Source organism: Girardinichthys multiradiatus, chromosome 8, assembly GCF_021462225.1.
Source record: "Girardinichthys multiradiatus isolate DD_20200921_A chromosome 8, DD_fGirMul_XY1, whole genome shotgun sequence".
In the NCBI taxonomy this organism is placed as follows: Eukaryota; Metazoa; Chordata; class Actinopteri; order Cyprinodontiformes; family Goodeidae; genus Girardinichthys; species Girardinichthys multiradiatus.
In genome coordinates this window covers 4,525,984-4,544,753 of record NC_061801.1, presented here as the reverse complement: position 1 = coordinate 4,544,753, position 18,770 = coordinate 4,525,984, and the positions used below count along the sequence as shown (strand labels likewise).

At 42.3% G+C, this 18,770-nt stretch overlaps 1 protein-coding gene across 6 annotated transcripts in view; it reads left to right on the top strand.

The window, feature by feature from the left end:
- Positions 1 to 18,770, top strand: part of sptlc1 (serine palmitoyltransferase, long chain base subunit 1) — a 67,045-nt gene that overhangs the window by 18,676 nt on the left and 29,599 nt on the right. For all 6 annotated transcript variants that reach the window (XR_007039367.1, XM_047373258.1, XM_047373254.1 and 3 more), the window contains 5 exons: positions 2,601 to 2,733; positions 4,508 to 4,637; positions 4,824 to 4,913; positions 14,550 to 14,657; positions 14,926 to 15,021. Coding sequence is in view for 5 of the 6 variants with exons in the window: in XM_047373258.1 (XP_047229214.1) it covers positions 2,601 to 2,733; positions 4,508 to 4,637; positions 4,824 to 4,913; positions 14,550 to 14,657; positions 14,926 to 15,021 (557 nt within the window). In the remaining variant the exon portion in view is untranslated. The remainder of the gene's footprint in view (positions 1 to 2,600; positions 2,734 to 4,507; positions 4,638 to 4,823; positions 4,914 to 14,549; positions 14,658 to 14,925; positions 15,022 to 18,770) is intronic.

Genomic DNA, 18,770 nt, shown 5'->3' with positions numbered 1-18,770 from the left:
TAAATTGAATAGCTTCTGGAACACAACTCTGGAGTCTGGCAGTTTGTAGTCAGTTAGGGTCCCCTATCTGACAGAAGCTAGGTGGATGCTCCTAAACCCAGCTTTATTTGGGCAGTCACCGGATAGACAGACAGTAGATGGTACTTTACTTTTGGATCCCAGGTTTCTTCAAAATGTGTAGTCTTTAGTCGGCCAGCAAGACCCAGACATGCACGCATGTGGTCCCCCTGATTCAGCCAGTGGACGGCTGTGGGTAAAGAAAAATAACTCTGCTGCATACCTGAGTTTTGTAGCTCTATGAAGTCAAAGGGGATTGCAGCTGTGCAGGAACTGTGCAGAAGAATTCTTTGAAACTGAGCATTCTGGGATTTGGGAGTTTTACCAGTCTCTTTTCTGTCTTTGTTCCATCCCATGGCTGGGCTCCAACAATTGCATTTGAAAATAAATAAAGGTACCAGAGTTTGGAGGAAGAGTGGAGAAGTACACAATCCAGGCTAGAATTTATAATTCTCCTCCTCACATATAAAGCCCTTAATGATCTAGCTCCATCATACATCAGAGATCTGATTGTTCCATATATTCCTAACAGAGCACTTCGTTCTCAGACTGCAGGTTTACTGGTGGTTCCTAGAGTCTCTAGAAGTAGAATGGGAGGCAGATCCTTTAGTTATCAGGCTCCTCTCCTGTGGAACCAGCTGCCAGTTTTAGTCCATGAGGCAGACACCCTGTCTACTTTTAAGGCTAGGCTTAAAACTTTCCTTTTTGATAAAGCTTATAGTTAGAGTGGCTTAGGTTATCCTGAGCTATCTCTGTAGTTATGCTGCTGTAGGCTTAGGCTGCTGGAGGACATAATGACCACTGACTCTGTGTCTACCTGTTACACCTTCATGGAGGGGGGCATTGTCCAAGCTTCTGCTGGCAACAACTTAATGCTCACCTTCTACTGATGATACACTTGGCCCTGTCTTTCAGTGTTTAACCCGGTCTCTCTCCTACTGAGTGAGCTTCTTTGTGACTAACTGTATGTGCTCTCTTTCATACTCTATCCTTGAAGACTGGCTTAGAGTTTATCTGTTATTTCATCCTAGATGAAACAACTAAAGGAGCTACATCCATTAACATTTACTTTTCCTTCCCATAGAAAGTACTCCTGGATCAGTGCTTCTGTGTTCTGCTTCTGTGTTCTTTTTCCTTGTCTGCTGTGTTCTCTCAAACCCCCAGTCGGTCGTGGCAGATGGAAGCTCACACTGAGCCTGGTTCTGCTGGAGGTTTCTTCCTGTTAAAAGGGAGTTTTTCCTCTCCACTGTCGCTACATGCATGCTCAGTATGAGGGATTGCTGCAAACTCAACGCCAGTGACTGTCCATTGTCGCTAAGTGCTCATCCAGGAAGGGTGACTGCTACTAGTCACTGACTTGATGCAATCTGCTGGGTTTTCTTAGATAGAAAAACTTTTTATCCAATTTGAATAAATAACTGAATATGACTGTACTGTTCAATGGTTAGTTATTAATTGGAATGCATGTGCCTGACGTGAAATTTATATGAATCGATTGAATTGACTTAGCCCATTTTAAAGTTACCCACCTTTCACACAATGCAACAGGAAACAACACTCTCCAATTATTCTTACCTCTGAGATGTCTTACTTGAGATGTCACATGTCTATTTTCATGTGAATTTCTGATGTTTGACTAGTATGTCAGTGGATCTGCAGAAAGAGTCTCTGGTTGCGTTAAAACTCTGCCTGCAGTTAAGAGAGGTTGTAACTTTGCAACATTAAGTCTTTGAAAGATTTCCAATGCTTTTCTCCACACAAACCAATACAAAACATCCACAGCGTCACAAGCTGCCAAAATCAGAGCAACTTTCCAAGCTTGTTAAATCAAGCAGACAAACCATTCCGGAGTCCCCGATGGGCAATCGATGACACTTCAAAACTGTCTTTAAAACTTTCAAAAGTACACAGAGTGAGTCAGCATCTCCTACCGCTTCTGCTGGGTGTGTTGTGCTGCGTTCCACAAACCTCCATGCCACTGGTCAGCTGTGCTATTTGCAATAACTACTTTGTGAACAGTGTCTAAATGTGACAAAATCATCTGATCCACAGCATTGTGACAACAAAGGTTCACCCACAGTTCTTTTTCATTGTTCTGTTCAGATGCATGCAGTTAACCACTTTTGTGATGACAAAATGACACGCTGAGTTCAACTTGCGTTTAGCTTATTTATTTTAAAACTAAAATGATGAACTTTACCTAATCATCAAAACAAATGGTGTATGTACTGACTTATATCGCTTGTAATTAGGATTGAAAAATGGCGGTCAGCAGAAAAGTTTACAACAATCACACAGTATACTGTTGGGCAGGCCAGTACAGTAAATTTGCTATTTGTCTATACCAACAGCATGGCATATTTTAAGCTTCGAGTTAGAATATCCTGCTTTGCAAAATAATTCATTGTCTGTGGCAGTGTTCTTCTTACAGTATGGTCCCATCCTCTTTATTTGGTCCATTTCATACATTTATTGTTTTAGCTGTTAGTTATTACAGTTTATTAACTGTTTCACTTGTTCCTCCTCACCACCCTTGTCCCCAGATGTCCATCTAGAACTGGAGAATCGTCTTGCCAAATTCATGAAAACAGAGGAGGCCATTATCTATTCCTATGGGTTTGCAACTATTGCTAGTGCAATTCCTGCCTACTCAAAAAGAGGGGACATAATCTTTGTGTGAGTAAAGGTTTTAGCTAATGTTAAGAAACAGTCATTTAAAATGCGGTTTACTTTTTTCTCTACAGGTCGTTCTCAAAATATTAGCATATTGTGATAAAGTTCATTATTTTCCATAATGTACAGGTCCTTCTCAAAATATTAGCATATTGTGATAAAGTTCATTATTTTCCATAATGTCATGATGAAAATTTAACATTCATATATTTTAGATTCATTGCACACTAACTGAAATATTTCAGGTCTTTTATTGTCTTAATATGGATGATTTTGGCATACAGCTCATGAAAACCCAAAATTCCTATCTCACAAAATTAGCATATCATTAAAAGGGTCTCTAAACGAGCTATGAACCTAATCATCTGAATCAACGAGTTAACTCTAAACACCTGCAAAAGATTCCTTTGGCCTTTAAAACTCCCAGCCTGGTTCATCACTCAAAACCCCAATCATGGGTAAGACTGCCAACCTGACTGCTGTCCAGAAGGCCACTATTGACACCCTCAAGCAAGAGGGTAAGACACAGAAATAAATTTCTGAACGAATAGGCTGTTCCCAGAGTGCTGTATCAAGGCACCTCAGTGGGACGTCTGTGGGAAGGAAAAAGTGTGGCAGAAAACGCTGCACAACGAGAAGAGGTGACCGGACCCTGAGGAAGATTGTGGAGAAGGGCCGATTCCAGACCTTGGGGGACCTGCGGAAGCAGTGGACTGAGTCTGGAGTAGAAACATCCAGAGCCACCGTGCACAGGCGTGTGCAGGAAATGGGCTACAGGTGCCGCATTCCCCAGGTCAAGCCACTTTTGAACCAGAAACAGCGGCAGAAGCGCCTGACCTGGGCTACAGAGAAGCAGCACTGGACTGTTGCTCAGTGGTCCAAAGTACTTTTTTCGGATGAAAGCAAATTCTGCATGTCATTCGGAAATCAAGGTGCCAGAGTCTGGAGGAAGACTGGGGAGAAGGAAATGCCAAAATGCCAGAAGTCCAGTGTCAAGTACCCACAGTCAGTGATGGTCTGGGGTGCCGTGTCAGCTGCTGGTGTTGGTCCACTGTGTTTTATCAAGGGCAGGGTCAATGCAGCTAGCTATCAGGAGATTTTGGAGCACTTCATGCTTCCATCTGCTGAAAAGCTTTATGGAGATGAAGATTTCATTTTTCAGCACAACCTGGCACCTGCTCACAGTGCCAAAACCACTGGTAAATGGTTTACTGACCATGGTATCACTGTGCTCAATTGGCCTGCCAACTCTCCTGACCTGAACCCCATAGAGAATCTGTGGGATATTGTGAAGAGAACGTTGAGAGACTCAAGACCCAACACTCTGGATGAGCTAAAGGCCGCTATCGAAGCATCCTGGGCCTCCATAAGACCTCAGCAGTGCCACAGGCTGATTGCCTCCATGCCACGCCGCATTGAAGCAGTCATTTCTGCAAAAGGATTCCTGACCAAGTATTGAGTGCATAACTGTACATGATTATTTGAATGTTGATGTTTTTTTGTATTAAAAACACTTTTCTTTTATTGGTTGGATGAAATATGCTAATTTTGTGAGATAGGAATTTTGGGTTTTCATGAGCTGTATACCACAATCATCCGTATTAAGACAATAAAGGACCTGAAATATTTCAGTTAGTGTGCAATGAATCTAAAATATATGAATGTTAAATTTTCATCATTACATTATGGAAAATAATGAACTTTATCACAATATGCTAATATTTTGAGAAGGACCTGTATATACACTCATGTTTTTTGTTTTGTGTTTGGTGTCCAGAGATGAAGCTGCCTGTTTCTCCATTCAGAAAGGTCTTCAGGCATCCCGCAGCTTCATCAAATACTTCAAACACAATGACATGGAGGATTTGGAGAGGCTGCTAAAGGAACAAGAGCTGGAAGACCAGAAGGTTGGTACCATTTTAGATAGTCAGATTTTTGCTCTAAAGTGTCAGATTGTGCTTTATGCTGTCAAGCATTTCAGTGACTTCTTAAATGAGGAATATACTTGTATAGCCCTGTTTTTGTTGAAATGTTTAATTCTTCAGTTTTGTTTTCTGGGTCACATTTTTTATATCAGTGTACTGTTGTTACAGAATCCTCGTAAAGCTCGAGTGACACGGAAGTTCATTGTGGTTGAGGGAATGTACATCAACACAGCAGACATTTGTCCTCTTCCTGAGCTGGTAAAGTTCCCAACTAATAAACTTCAAATAGGATAAACTTAATAAATCTCTAAATGAACCACTGTGATTTGGAGGTATGAAGAAGGAGGTCTTTGACAGGATTCTTAAAATTTTTTCAGTCTTGGTTTCAGAAACATTAATGTTAGTTTGTAAAATTGAAATTATTCTGAGAACAAAACCACTATCATATGCCATACTAGAGGTTATGTTGTTGCTCAAAAGGTGGTATTTACTTTTAGATCTATTTGCTGTGTCAAAACCAGAGTTCTGTGTTTTGTATGAAGTAAAGGTATGGAAACTCTTTCTGATTTGACTGTACTTCTGACAAGCCTATACTTTCAAACGAAGTAAACAATTAACATTGCTATTTGTGAGCGTACAGTTTGCTGTAATAACTTGCAGAAACAATAACAAATTCATTCTGTTTGCGCTGTGTGAAAATACTTCCAATTTTACTTTGACCAGTTGGCTACCGTACAAATGGAACAAATACCAGGGCAAAGCTGTGTGAAGGAACATCTTGGCAAATGTTAAAGTACCCATGTTTAAGCCTCTGAAAGATGGCCTCAATTCTCGCATGCAGATGAACACCCCCCTGAAAGAACCCAGACATCTTGCAAATAAAAGGGCTGCTAACTTTTCAACATATAATAATAAATAAATAATTTAGAGGACATATTTGATGGAAAATATTTCATACCCTTTAATATTTTAGATTCATATAGCATTGAAAAAAATTAATTCTTCTAAAATCTGTTACTCTTACTCGTACTCATCATCTTCCGCTTTATCTGGGACCGGGTCGAGCAGACTCAGTAGAGATACCCAGACTAAAGGGTGACACGGGACTGGATTTTCTCTCCTGTCCCATTGCACTCCCACAGAAAAATGTCATGTCCCATCCCAATCTCAGGCCAGCATAACAAAAAAAATCCTTTCCCATCCCACTCCTGGTAAGTGACTTTCACTCCCATCCCGCTCCCATTTAGAACGACTCCCATTCCTGTGCCACTCCCATTTTTGTTTTCTTCATTTAGTCTTTTGGCAATTTCTTTGTTTGAAGGACCAATTAGGTCCCTGTTTTTAGCTGTAGTAAAGGCCAGTTTAAATAAAAAGAATAATAATGAAGAAATAATAAAATATCAAACAAGAAAACAGACCATGCCTATCTTAGCTGAATAAACAAAATGTACATAGTTGTATTTTACAAATTTATTTAGTGATTGTTTCCTTTGAACAATAACTTTACTTTTATGTTTCAAATTGCTGAAACGAAAGAAAAATGCACCTAGCAAGAGAACTGTCCTTGGTGAACAAAAGTGCAAAAAGGCATTACCTTCATAATTTAGAAACTGTACCTCAATGGTTCACAGCCCTGGTCTTTAGGGACCCCTTCCCTGCAAGTTTTAGATGTGTGTCTGCTCCAGCACACCTGATTCAAATTCTGACATGACCTCCTATACAGGCTTTAAGAATGGAGGGTCAAACTGGACAAAATTAATACAATAAAATCATCATTAAATAAATAAATGTTTTGAATGTCCCATAAGTGAACTAAATGTAACATAAAAGAAATGTAACATTAAATGTGCCATAATTGTTTTCTAATTCACAACGTCTTTATTAAATATCTTCCCTTGATGAAGCCTTTCTACGGAGCATGGGGGAATTTTTTTTCTTTTGCGTCCACACGCAATACTTTTTGCGTTCCCACACAATAGTCTTTTTGTTATCTCGCAATACTTTGTGGGATAGTTTCCAAACCAGATAACTGCAAAAATGGAACCAACACTACACCCTTGTTTGAGATTTATTGAGTTTTATTTTGAAATCGGCCTTAAATAAAATGATCTTCAATCAGACTTAAAAACAGTCATTATCCACAAGCTGTCAGACTACTGAACTCTGGACAATAAAACTGCACGAAACCACATCTGTGACACTTTATTTTCTTATTGCTGCTGCATGATGTGTACTTTTTTTGCACGCCATTAGTGCTTTGTTTTTATCGTGAATTGAGCGGTTCTTCTTATCCTAAACATTTATTCGCATTGTTGACTGCATGTTAACCTGCATATGACAAATGAACCGTATCAATGCCATATCAGTGTTGTTTGTTTTGTTAACAGTTTGTCATCTGTGCTGCTGTTCCATAATGCACAGCTTTCTCAAGGTGATTAACAACTTTTGCGAGCAAACGCAAAAGTATTGGTGGGGACGCAAAAGAAAAAAATTCCCCCATGTCCCCTCTACTGTGGCAAAAGCTCTTAAATCTTTCTTGCACATGCGAGCAATTTTGTTGGTCGCATGAGACTTGACACGTTATGGTACTTTTCGTTTGACGAATGAAGAGATGCAGGGCTGATTCAATCCAGAATTTGCCTAACAAGTGTGCCTTAATCACTGGTGTAATTGATTACGACTAAACACGTTTTACAAGCGTTGCCCTGCGATGGACTGGCGACCTGTCCAGGGTGTACCCCGCCTCTCGCCCATAGACTGCTGGAGATAGGCACCAGCTCCCCCGTGACCCACTATGGAATAAGCGGTAGAAAATGACTGACTGACTGACGTTTTACAAGCAGCATACTGCGTGTTAACACCGCTGCATTCAACTCTCCTGAAGTTCGGTAATATTTGCGACTTTCTAGTCAGCTCTATGAGTTTTGTTGGCCCCGTCCCAATACCCACACTACACCCTACGCCCCTCTATGAAATGTGTACTTTGGATAAGTCCTTACTTCTGACTTTAAGTTGCAAATCCAATTTTACTACGTCCAGTTCTCCACCTGCATTTCCTCCCTCCATTCTGAACACAAGTGGAAACATCGATCAGACTTGGCTTGTGGGTTGTGTAGTTTGTTTGACTCGCATTATAGTATATGCTTCTTGGAAGAAAAACTACACAATGGCGGCGTCGATCCAAGTTTTTTTTTCTTAAAGTTTATAACAAAGTCTCAGTTTTACATTTCCAAAGACAATTGATCCTAGTTTATGTTATTTTCCCTCCTTATTTACCGGTCCCGTCTGCTCCCGTTAATTTTTTCATCCTGTACCATCCCAATCACGTGAACTTTACTGATACTGTCTCCCATCCCGCGGAATTCCCATGGGAATCCTGTGACCCGTTTGATTCCCGAAAAATGTCAGCCTCTAACCCAGACTTCCCTCTCCCCTGACACCTCCCCCAGCTCCTCCGGGGGGAGCCCGAGGCTTTCCCAGGCCAGCTGAGAGACATAGTCCCCCCAGCCTGTCCTGGACCGTCCCCTGGGCCTCCTCCCGGTGGGACGTGCCTGGAACACCTCCCAAGGGAGGCCTCCGGTATAGATGCCCAAACCACCTGTTGGACCTCTTGTTTGCTGAATATTGGACCATTTGCACGTTGCTACTATGCCTCTCCAGCGCCATCGGCCATTTTGTACCGCGGGATAGTCTGTTCCTACAAATCAGCGGGCAGCGCGGCTGATAGGACCATAGTCAACTATATAACAGAGGATGAGATGGCCCACCATTGCTTTTCACGCTGGAAACCAGACCAGCAACTGAAGCACCTTTCTGCCAAGGAAGGAAACGGACTGCTTTGCTGAGTATCTGCGCACGTGGAACTCTTCATCCCCCCCCCTCCCCCTCCCTCTGCTCAGAGGACACAATGACAAGTAAAATCCACCTTTTATTTTTATTTCTTTATTAGGAATAGCTTGGGCAGGGTAGAGGAGGTTTTAGTGCGATGTAGATTAGCCACTTATAGTCTGTGTTCTGAATTGTATGTGCATGCAACATCTTATTGAAACTTTGATGTGCTGTGGATATCTGCTGTGTGTGTTTTGCTGCACTGTTGTAACACCTGAGAGCAAGCTCAGGGCACCTTTTAAAGTTGGACGGTTATAACCTCAAGGTGAAATTCTACCGTTTCCTTTGTTTCCAACTTCATGTTTTACTGGTTTGCCGCCAAAAAGGTTTATGATCCTTTGTGTGCGCTGAGTTTACAACTTTGCTTGGGGGTTTTATGACCGCCCGTGTCCCGGAATCGGAATATCGAGGTGTATCAGGCTGTTGATTTAATAAATATTCATGTAGATAAAGAAAAGTCGTTTGTGTTTATTTTGTGCAAGAGTGATTTGTCAGTCAAACTAAGGTTAAAATTCCCCACCTTTTGGCAGAAACGGTTGATTAAACTGTGACATCTAGTAATGGTTATCAATTATTACTGAGTATTTAACGGTTGTAATTATCAAAGGCGTTGAGCCACAATTACAACACCAGAGGACATCTGATTTTGATTCATAAATAAGGATTTTTGGTTAAGAAATTGATTTTCTCAAATTATGACTTTTAATTATAATTCTTGATGAATATTAATTAATCAATAATCATAATCCTAACACACCTCAACTGGCTCTCAATGTGGAGGAGCAGCGGCTCTACTCCAAGCTCTTCCCGGATGGCTGAGCTCCTCACCCTATCTCTAAGGCAGTGCCTGGCCACCCTACGAAGGAAGCTCATTCGGCCGCTTGTATCCAGGATCTTGTTCTTTCAGTCATGACCCAAAGTTAATGGCCATAGGTGAGGGAAGGAATGTAGACTGACCGGTAAATCAAGAGCTTTGCTTTTTGGCTCAGCTCTCTCTTCACCACAATGAACCGGCACTGCGGCAGCCGCACCAATCTGTCTGTCAATCAGAACTGGACCGGTGACAAAGGGCAGCCCTGCCGGAGTCCAACATGCACCGGGAACAGGTCCAACTTAGTGCCGGCAGTGCGGACCAAACTCCTGCTCCGCTTGTACAGAGACCAGATGGCCCCTGATAAAGGCCCCTCGACTACGTACTCGTCGAGCACCACCCACAGGGCACTACAAGGGACACAGTCGAATGCCTTCTCCAGGTCCACAAAACACATATGGAAAGGTTGGGCAAACTCCCATGAACCCTCGAGTACCCTGCAGAGGGTGTAGAACTGGTCCAGTGTTCCACAGCCGGGACGAAAACCACACTGCTCCTCCTATAGCCGAGGTTTGACTATTGGCCAGACTTTCCTCTCCAATACCCTGGCATAGGCCTTACCAGGGAGGCTGACGAAGGGGGACCTTATGAAGGGGGACCACCATCCACGGCCTGCCAGTAAGGAGGGAAAGTCCCCGACCGCCACGCAATGTTGAAGAGGTGTGTCAACCATGACAGCCCCACAACATCCAGAGACTTGAGGTACTCAGGGCGGATCTCATCCACCCCCGAAGCCCTGCCACCATGGAACTTTTTAATCACCTTGGTGACTTCAGCCTGGGTGATGAAAGAGTCCACCTTGAGTCCCCAGCCTCTGTTTCCACCAGGGAATGAGTGAAGGCAAGATTCAGGAGATCCTCGAAGTACTCTTTCCACCACCCAATGATGTCCCCAGTCGAGGTCAGCAGCTCCCTGCCCCCAGTGTAAACAGTGTTGGCGAAGCACTGCTCTTCACCTCCTTGGGCGCTAGACTGTTTGCCGGAATCGCTTCGAGGCCAACCGACAGTCCTTCTCCATGGCCTCACCGAACTCCTCCCAGGCCTGAGTTTTTGCCTCTGCTACAGCCAGGACCACGGCATGCTTGGCCTCACGGTACCCGTCAGCCGCCTCAGCAGTCCCACGAGCCAACCATAGCCGTTAGGACTCCTTCTTCATCTTGACAGCATCCCTTACTGCCAGTGTCCACCACTGGGTTTGGGGATTCCTTCCATGACAGGCACAGCAGACCTTACGGCCACAGCTACGGGTGGCAGGATCGACAGGAGACTTGGAGAACATAGTCCACTTGGACTCTATGTCTCCAACCTCCCCCGGAATCTGGTTCAAAGCTGTCCCGGAGGTGGGAGTTGAATACATCCCTGGCCGGGGGCTGCTCCAGATGACCCCAGCAATCCCTTACTATGCACTTGGGCCTGCCAAGTCTGTCCAGGTTTCTCCTCTTCCAGCAGATCCAACCCACCACTAGGTGGTGATCAGTGGACACCACAGCCCCTCTCTTCACCTGAGGTTCCAAAACATGGGCCGAAGGTCTGAAGACATGACAACAAAGTCGATTATCGACCTCCTGCCTAGGTTGTCCTGGTGTCAAGTGCACTGATGCTTGAACATGATGTTCATTATGGACAATCCGTGACTAGCACAGAAGTCCAATAATGAAACACCACTCTGATTGAGATCAGAGCAACCCGGTCACCAGGCGCTCTCTGACGAGTCCCGACGCCAGGCCTGGCTCCATGGTGGGACCCCAGTGGGACGTCACGTGCCTCGATTTTGTGGTCCTCTTGAAGGCGTCTTGAACCGCTCTTTGTCTGACCCATCACCCAGAGCCTGTTTGCCATGGGAAACCTTACCAGGTGCATTTAGGCCCCAGACAACATAGCCTCTAGAATCATTGAGCACTCAAACCCCTCCACCATGTTCAGGTGGCGGTTCAAAGAGGGGTAGAATCTGTTATTCAGTTCAAATTTGAGATCCCTCCTCCTTGACCTCCCAGGGGCTAACTTACCAGTTTTGGATGGATACTGGGCATCCTTGCTACTGGGGGTTGGAGGGGTCCCTGAGCCGCCAGTGGGGCTGGGTCCTGGGCTTTACTTGACGTGCTTTGGCTGGGCCAGGGGTTTCGGTGCCTCTTTTATCTGGGGGCTCCTGCTCCTGTGATTCACTAATGACCTACAGCTGTGTAACGACTGCGCTGGATTGATGCCTGGTGTCTGTCTGCATGGGGGTGCTGCTGCCTTACGGAGTCGAGTTCTGTCCTTTGCTACTCTTGATTGTGTTGCAGGCCTTCTATCGTTCTTGCCACTCCAACAGCTGTACATCTCCAGGTGACAAACTTGCTGACATACACCCACCCAACACAAAAACACTTATTTCTACACAATAGCTCACACACACACACAAACCCTGCCACACAAATTATTCAAAAGGATGGCTGTCATACAAACATAGGTTACTATTACATCTATGTGGCCTGCCTTCTTTGATGCTGATTCAGTTTTGATTTGATAACGTCAATGACGCCATTAGGATTTCATCTTGAGATGTCATTTTTGTAGAGCAAATCTGCTCTGGCACACGTAGGCAACCAGCTTCTCTACTGGTCCTTCTCAAAATATTAGCATATTGTGATAAAGTTCATTATTTTCCATAATGTCATGATGAAAATTTAACATTCATATATTTTAGATTCATTGCACACTAACTGAAATATTTCAGGTCTTTTATTGTCTTAATACGGATGATTTTGGCATACAGCTCATGAAAACCCAAAATTCCTATCTCACAAAATTAGCATATCATTAAAAGGGTCTCTAAACGAGCTATGAACCTAATCATCTGAATCAACGAGTTAACTCTAAACACCTGCAAAAGATTCCTGAGGCCTTTAAAACTCCCAGCCTGGTTCATCACTCAAAACCCCAATCATGGGTAAGACTGCCGACCTGACTGCTGTCCAGAAGGCCACTATTGACACCCTCAAGCAAGAGGGTAAGACACAGAAAGAAATTTCTGAACGAATAGGCTGTTCCCAGAGTGCTGTATCAAGGCACCTCAGTGGGAAGTCTGTGGGAAGGAAAAAGTGTGGCAGAAAACGTTGCACAACGAGAAGAGGTGACCAGACCCTGAGGAAGATTGTGGAGAAGGGCCGATTCCAGACCTTGGGGGACCTGCGGAAGCAGTGGACTGAGTCTGGAGTAGAAACATCCAGAGCCACCGTGCACAGGCGTGTCCGGTAAATGGGCTACAGGTGCCGCTTTCCCCAGACCTGGGCTACAGAGAAGCAGCACTGGACTGTTGCTCAGTGGTCCAAAGTACTTTTTTCGGATGAAAGCAAATTCTGCATGTCATTCGGAAATCAAGGTGCCACAGTCTGGAGGAAGACTGGGGAGAAGGAAATGCCAAAATGCCAGAAGTCCAGTGTCAAGTACCAACAGTCAGTGATGGTCTGGGGTGCCGTGTCAGCTGCTGGTGTTGGTCCACTGTGTTTTATCAAGGGCAGGGTCAATGCAGCTAGCTATCAGGAGATTTTGGAGCACTTCATGCTTCCATCTGCTGAAAAGCTTTATGGAGATGAAGATTTCATTTTTCAGCACGACCTGGCACCTGCTCACAGTGCCAAAACCACTGGTAAATGGTTTACTGACCTTGGTATCACTGTGCTCAATTGGCCTGCCAACTCTCCTGACCTGAACCCCATAGAGAATCTGTGGGATATTGTGAAGAGAACATTGAGAGACTCAAGACCCAACACTCTGGATGAGCTAAAGGCCGCTATCGAAGCATCCTGGGCCTCCATAAGACCTCAGCAGTGCCACAGGCTGATTGCCTCCATGCCACGCTGCATTGAAGCAGTCATTTCTGCCAAAGGATTCCCAACCAAGTATTGAGTGCATAACTGTACATGATTCTTTGAAGGTTGACATTTTTTGTATTAAAAACACTTTTCTTTTATTGGTCGGATGAAATATGCTAATTTTGTGAGATACGAATTTTGGGTTTTCATGAGCTGTATGCCAAAATCATCCGTATTAAGACAATAAAGGACCTGAAATATTTCAGTTAGTGTGCAATGAATCTAAAATATATGAATATTAAATTTTCATCATGACATTATGGAAAATAATGAACTTTATCACAATATGCTAATATTTTGAGAAGGACCTGTATATGGTATGCCTGAAATGCTACAACAGGACGTGGGGAAAAAAAGCCTCTGTAAAATATAAATTATTATGTCAATAGCTAATAAGTCATAAAAGGTCAGTTTGGTTGTGCAAGTTCCTGTATACACTTTCCTATCTAATGTACACATTTAAAATCCAGGGAGCTTTACTAGTGTTATTCCACCGAAACAGTTCCCATGTTTTATCAGGTCTGATGTAAAGACAGTTTTCACATGGTTCTATAAAAGAACAGCTCAGTCATGTCATTACATCAATATAAACATCCTTCTCAGTAAATATTGGATCCTCCTTTTGGTTCATTTAAAATTTGCAGAAATGCAGTGTAATTAAACAGGTCATATATATCTCAGCATCTATACAGATGCCCTAATATCATCAGTTTGATTTGTAAACCCTGTTCCAAACAACTCGCGGTGGTGGTGAATGCTTTATCACCATTATTGCCATTGGTGAGTTAAATAGGAACCAGCAGTGCTTGAAAACAGGAATTACACAGAACACTAGAAGCAACGTTCTAGTAACACTACTTGACTATTCAAATTTCAGGTTAGGCAACTACATCCATCTTTTCTAAACCTTTTTAAAGATAAAAAGGTTAAAATAAACCTCAGGCCTGTGCAGGCAGCTCTCTAATTGTTGCCAGAGTTGTATATACCTGGACAAAATTCCAATTTAACTAGAAAACAAATACATTAAACGTTTTTAAAGTAATTTTGCTCTTGCAGGAAAATGAAAATCAGAAACCCATGCTGGTTGTACTAATTAGATCTTGTGATTGTATTCTGTCCCAACATCACAACTGAAATACTAGTGTACAACTTAGCAAGTTGTAAAACTCCATTTGACATCCTGAAAACTTCCAAACATAAAGAATGCAATCAAAGCGTATGACACAGCTGGCATGTTTTATTTCCCTGCTCTCTACTACCTGTCTGACTTTTTATTTACTAGGTGAAGCTCAAGTATAGGTATAAGGTACGGATCTTTCTGGAGGAGAGCATGTCTTTTGGTGTGTTGGGTGAACATGGCAAAGGTGTCACAGAGCACTTTGGGGTCAATGTGAGTATATTCAAAAATATATATTTAATGAAAGCAAATTAGCTTAAAACAAACCTTTATTGTACTCTTTTAGTTTTTTTCACTTTGTCAGCATTACCTGTTTTGCACTACTAAGTTGCCCTTGGAGTGCTCATCCAGTGAAATCCAAGGGCAGACTGTGTTCTTTTTATGTTAAGTAGTAGTCAGATTTGTCTTGATCATCACCCAAGTTTCGAAATGTGTAAGTAGAAGGTAGAAAAATAATCTGACACATTTTTGCTCTTTGCAGATTGATGATATTGACCTGATCAGTGCTAACATGGAGAATGCTGTGGCCTCCATTGGAGGCTTCTGCTGTGGGCGTTCCTTTGTCATAGATCATCAGGTAAGTAGGATAAATGTTTATTGAGGTGACTGTGAGTGAAGCAGGATGACTTGGTATATCTGCCGGGACAGCAATAATACAGAATGAAAATTCTGAGAGATAAAGTGTGTATCAGTCTACTGTCTATTTGTTAAGGTGCTTTTACATAAGAAGCACTGCACACAGCTTCAAAACACATTGATCTGATTGTGATGCTCGACAGCTGAGCAAAAACAATTTGGGAGGAAAAGGTGCCTTTCAAAAGCAATTTTAATCAGAGTATATTATCAGGTCAATTAAACTTCTGGAATTTTGATCTGGTCAGTTCAGTAGTAGAGGGGGTTGTTAATCACTGTCAGCTTTTTTGGCGTTTATGAAATTAACAACAGAACCACCGAATGAGAAGGACAACAATGCAAAAATGAGACAACCCTGATGTCCTCTAGTAGGCCCTGTGTTCACTGGCTTGAACACAGGTGCAGGAGACTGTGTTCTGTGCCACATTTCAAAGAAAAGCAGAATTAGCAGGTTCCTCACTGGCACCCTGTTCTTTTCAAAGATGAGAGCAGGTTCACTCTGAGTTCAAAATATGATTTACATTAGTCCCTTTTCCGTTGCCTGTAGAAAGCCCCAGACTTCTGTAGGCCCAGATTTTGTTTCGGTACAAATTTATTCGGGTAATTTCACTTTCCCGGGGCTTTGCTTTCACAGGTAAATGGTCCTACTCCGGACATGATCTTTTCAGCTTTTTCCGGAATTTGTTATAGGGCTGGGGTTCTGTGCAGCGAGGCTTGACACCATCAGCTTCATTAATGGTAGAGGTTACTACACAACTCGTTTCTATGCCAGTAATTTGTCACAAAAACTAGTTTTAAGATGTTTTTAAGCGAGAAAGTAGACCTCAAAACGTCATCTGTGCAGTCAGTCCATCAAGAATTGGCCTACATTAAAATGTTTTTTCGAAGCAGGCTGGTCTGGCTGCTAAGCTAACCGGGCGGCTGGACTAGGACTTCCCCACTAACTGCTGCCTGATCTCAGCCCGACACTCTGGGATTGCCCACTACCTGATATCTGTTTGTGGCGACTGAAAGTGAATATCAAACATTTAGTAGGTATGTGGTGAATAACCACAAGTAAAAAATAAAAATAAAACAAAATGTTTTTTGCCTAAAATTTGTGACATTTTAAGTTATTGTTGGCATTAAATATTAACTATTTCACCACATTTCTGTAAAACAAATGTTTTAATGCAGTGCTGCTGATCAGAGTACTTTAAATGTTCCTTGTACATTAAAATACACATTTCCCTAAGATTGTCTTTTTGTTTAAACCTAACTTAGTGCAATATGAACTCTTTAATATTTTAAATTTTTCATAGTTTTATGCAGACTGCTCTGCAGGAGGAGAGACAACAGTTCCGGTTTTAGAAGCAGTCTCCTAGAAGCTTAGTGATTTCTGCTTTAGTGTCTTGCATCGTTTACTTTAAATAACTTTTTGCTCATGATTAGACCGTCAATGTATCTATTCCCTGTAATTCTGAGATGATTATCGGTTTTTTATTCTAATAAATACATTTTCTTAAATAAAAACCTGTTTTGTAGTTATATGATGTCACCTGATGATAATAAAAGAAAAATAAGTGTGTTGGTCAGTGTTTAGTAAATGAAACGTGCAATTGTAAAGCAAAAACTGGCCAGATGCAGGCAAAAACTAATAAGTAAGGGAGAATTACAGCGCTTGTTTGGAACTGTTACTTTGTCCCTGTCTTTGTTTGGCAAAACAGTATGTGACACAAATATACTCTAGATTACACCTATAACTTTTAATATCCTTTATAGGACATATTCACCTTTGATTCAGCTGTGCAGTTATTTCATTTAATTATAACTGCAAATCCAGAGTGAGCCACTGTGTACTTCCATTTGCTTGTCAGTTTGCTATTGATGCAAATACATTTTTACAACTGAGGGACAAATACTGGATCTGGCACATACAAAACATATTTTACAGTGTAAACAAGGTTCTGATCCATATAAATCTATTCAGCTGCAGCCCTTCACAGTGGCTGTCTTTCTGGTCATCTTGCTAAATTTCTTTGATGGTCAACTTCAGCCGCAGCAGGGTAGGTTGCTACAGGTTCCTACTTCTTCTTGCTGTGTGTTATAATTAGCCACATTAGCCTCCAATGCCTTTACAAATAAACAGAGGAGTAATAGCGGGGGTGCGCCAGATTGTTTTGTTGCTTCTAGTAGCCGACCAAGCCATTAGCTAATTGCGTGGTTCAGGACTTTGCACTTAGTAATGGTATCTTGACCGTGCAGTTCAGACCCACAGAACACTGTCAATGGGCTGTCCGTGTCTGTGAAGCTTATTTTTACACCAATAGCATTAGTGTATGTCGTCCAGGAGGTTTACTACTTCAGTGTTGCAAGTCAAGTTTATTTATATAGTGCTTTTCAGCAACAAGGCACTCAAAGCGCTGTACATGAGGAAAAACATTACAATGATACAGAAAATCAAACACAGAAAAACAAATCAAATGGCACTAATAATTCTTGTGAGTAATAATAATGAATCATCCTTCCGGGTTTACTGGTAGAAATTGGTTCCAAGCCACTCTTAATAATAAAGCATCTTATGCTAAAAGAAGATGATAATATGAATAGTCTCATCATTCCACTGAATTCTAACTAGGGAAGCTGAGTCACTGGTACAAAACAGCTTTAATCCACATTTTCAGGTGCTAATAATATATTGCTTTTACTGGTACTGAAGTTGAACTAAGTAATAACAGTTCATTGTAGTCTAACTAAGAAAGCTGGGTCATTGGTGTAAGAGCAGCTATAGTCCAAATTTTCTATTACTAATAATGTTTGGTTTTTGCTGGTAATCCTTCTGATAAAACTAAAAATCTATGAAAAAGTAAGGAAATCACACAATTAGGTGCAGGGCTAAGCAACACACAAGAAGAAAAGATTTTGCAAGAGTGCGGTGGAATCCTGGGGGTGCGAATATAGAACTGTGAGGGTGTTTGCAAGAATTAGACTGTCAACACAGATAGAGCGCCATTGTCCTTGAGGAGAGAGATGGAAGTTTTCTCAATCACCCACAAAGTCTTATCTGGGTCACAGCTGTTCTGGGTGCTGGGAAAGAGCGCCATGTTTACATAACATCCAGAAGATATTTTGTCGATAGCCACTTAGCAGAAGTTGCCAAGGCCACGATGGGGCACCAGATTTAGAAAAACAATAAGTGTTGTGGTTCAAGCAGTTGTGTGGATTTCCAACCACTTTAAGAGTTTTTACTGTTATCTCTCAATTGCGAATCCAAATATCAAAATTTCTGGGACTTTCCTTCAGTTCTCAAGCGAACAACCTTCTCCATGAGTAAATCCTTTCACCCCTGAGTCCAAAAGCCGCTTCCAGGCTAGGATTCTGTTCAAGAACCATATCCAGCTTGCGGCTTAGCTCTCTTAACAATTCAGTCTGAGCATTGATCGCCCTGCAGATTCCATCTAGCATCGAAGGCAGCTTTGGGATGCTTTGAACAGCTGCCCACATTTTGCTACTCACTCGATAAGTCAGGTAACCGCCGGCTCCAAAAAGCAGAAGTCCTGTTATCAAAAATCCAAATATATAAACGTCTTCTGCGTCCTTAACCGACATTGTAGTCAAGCACACAATCTGTTGCCAGGAATCCTTTGTGTATCCAGAGAAGAATGTCCCGGCTGGGCAAGAGGATTCTCCTTTACCCTGTCTTCCCGTGGAAAA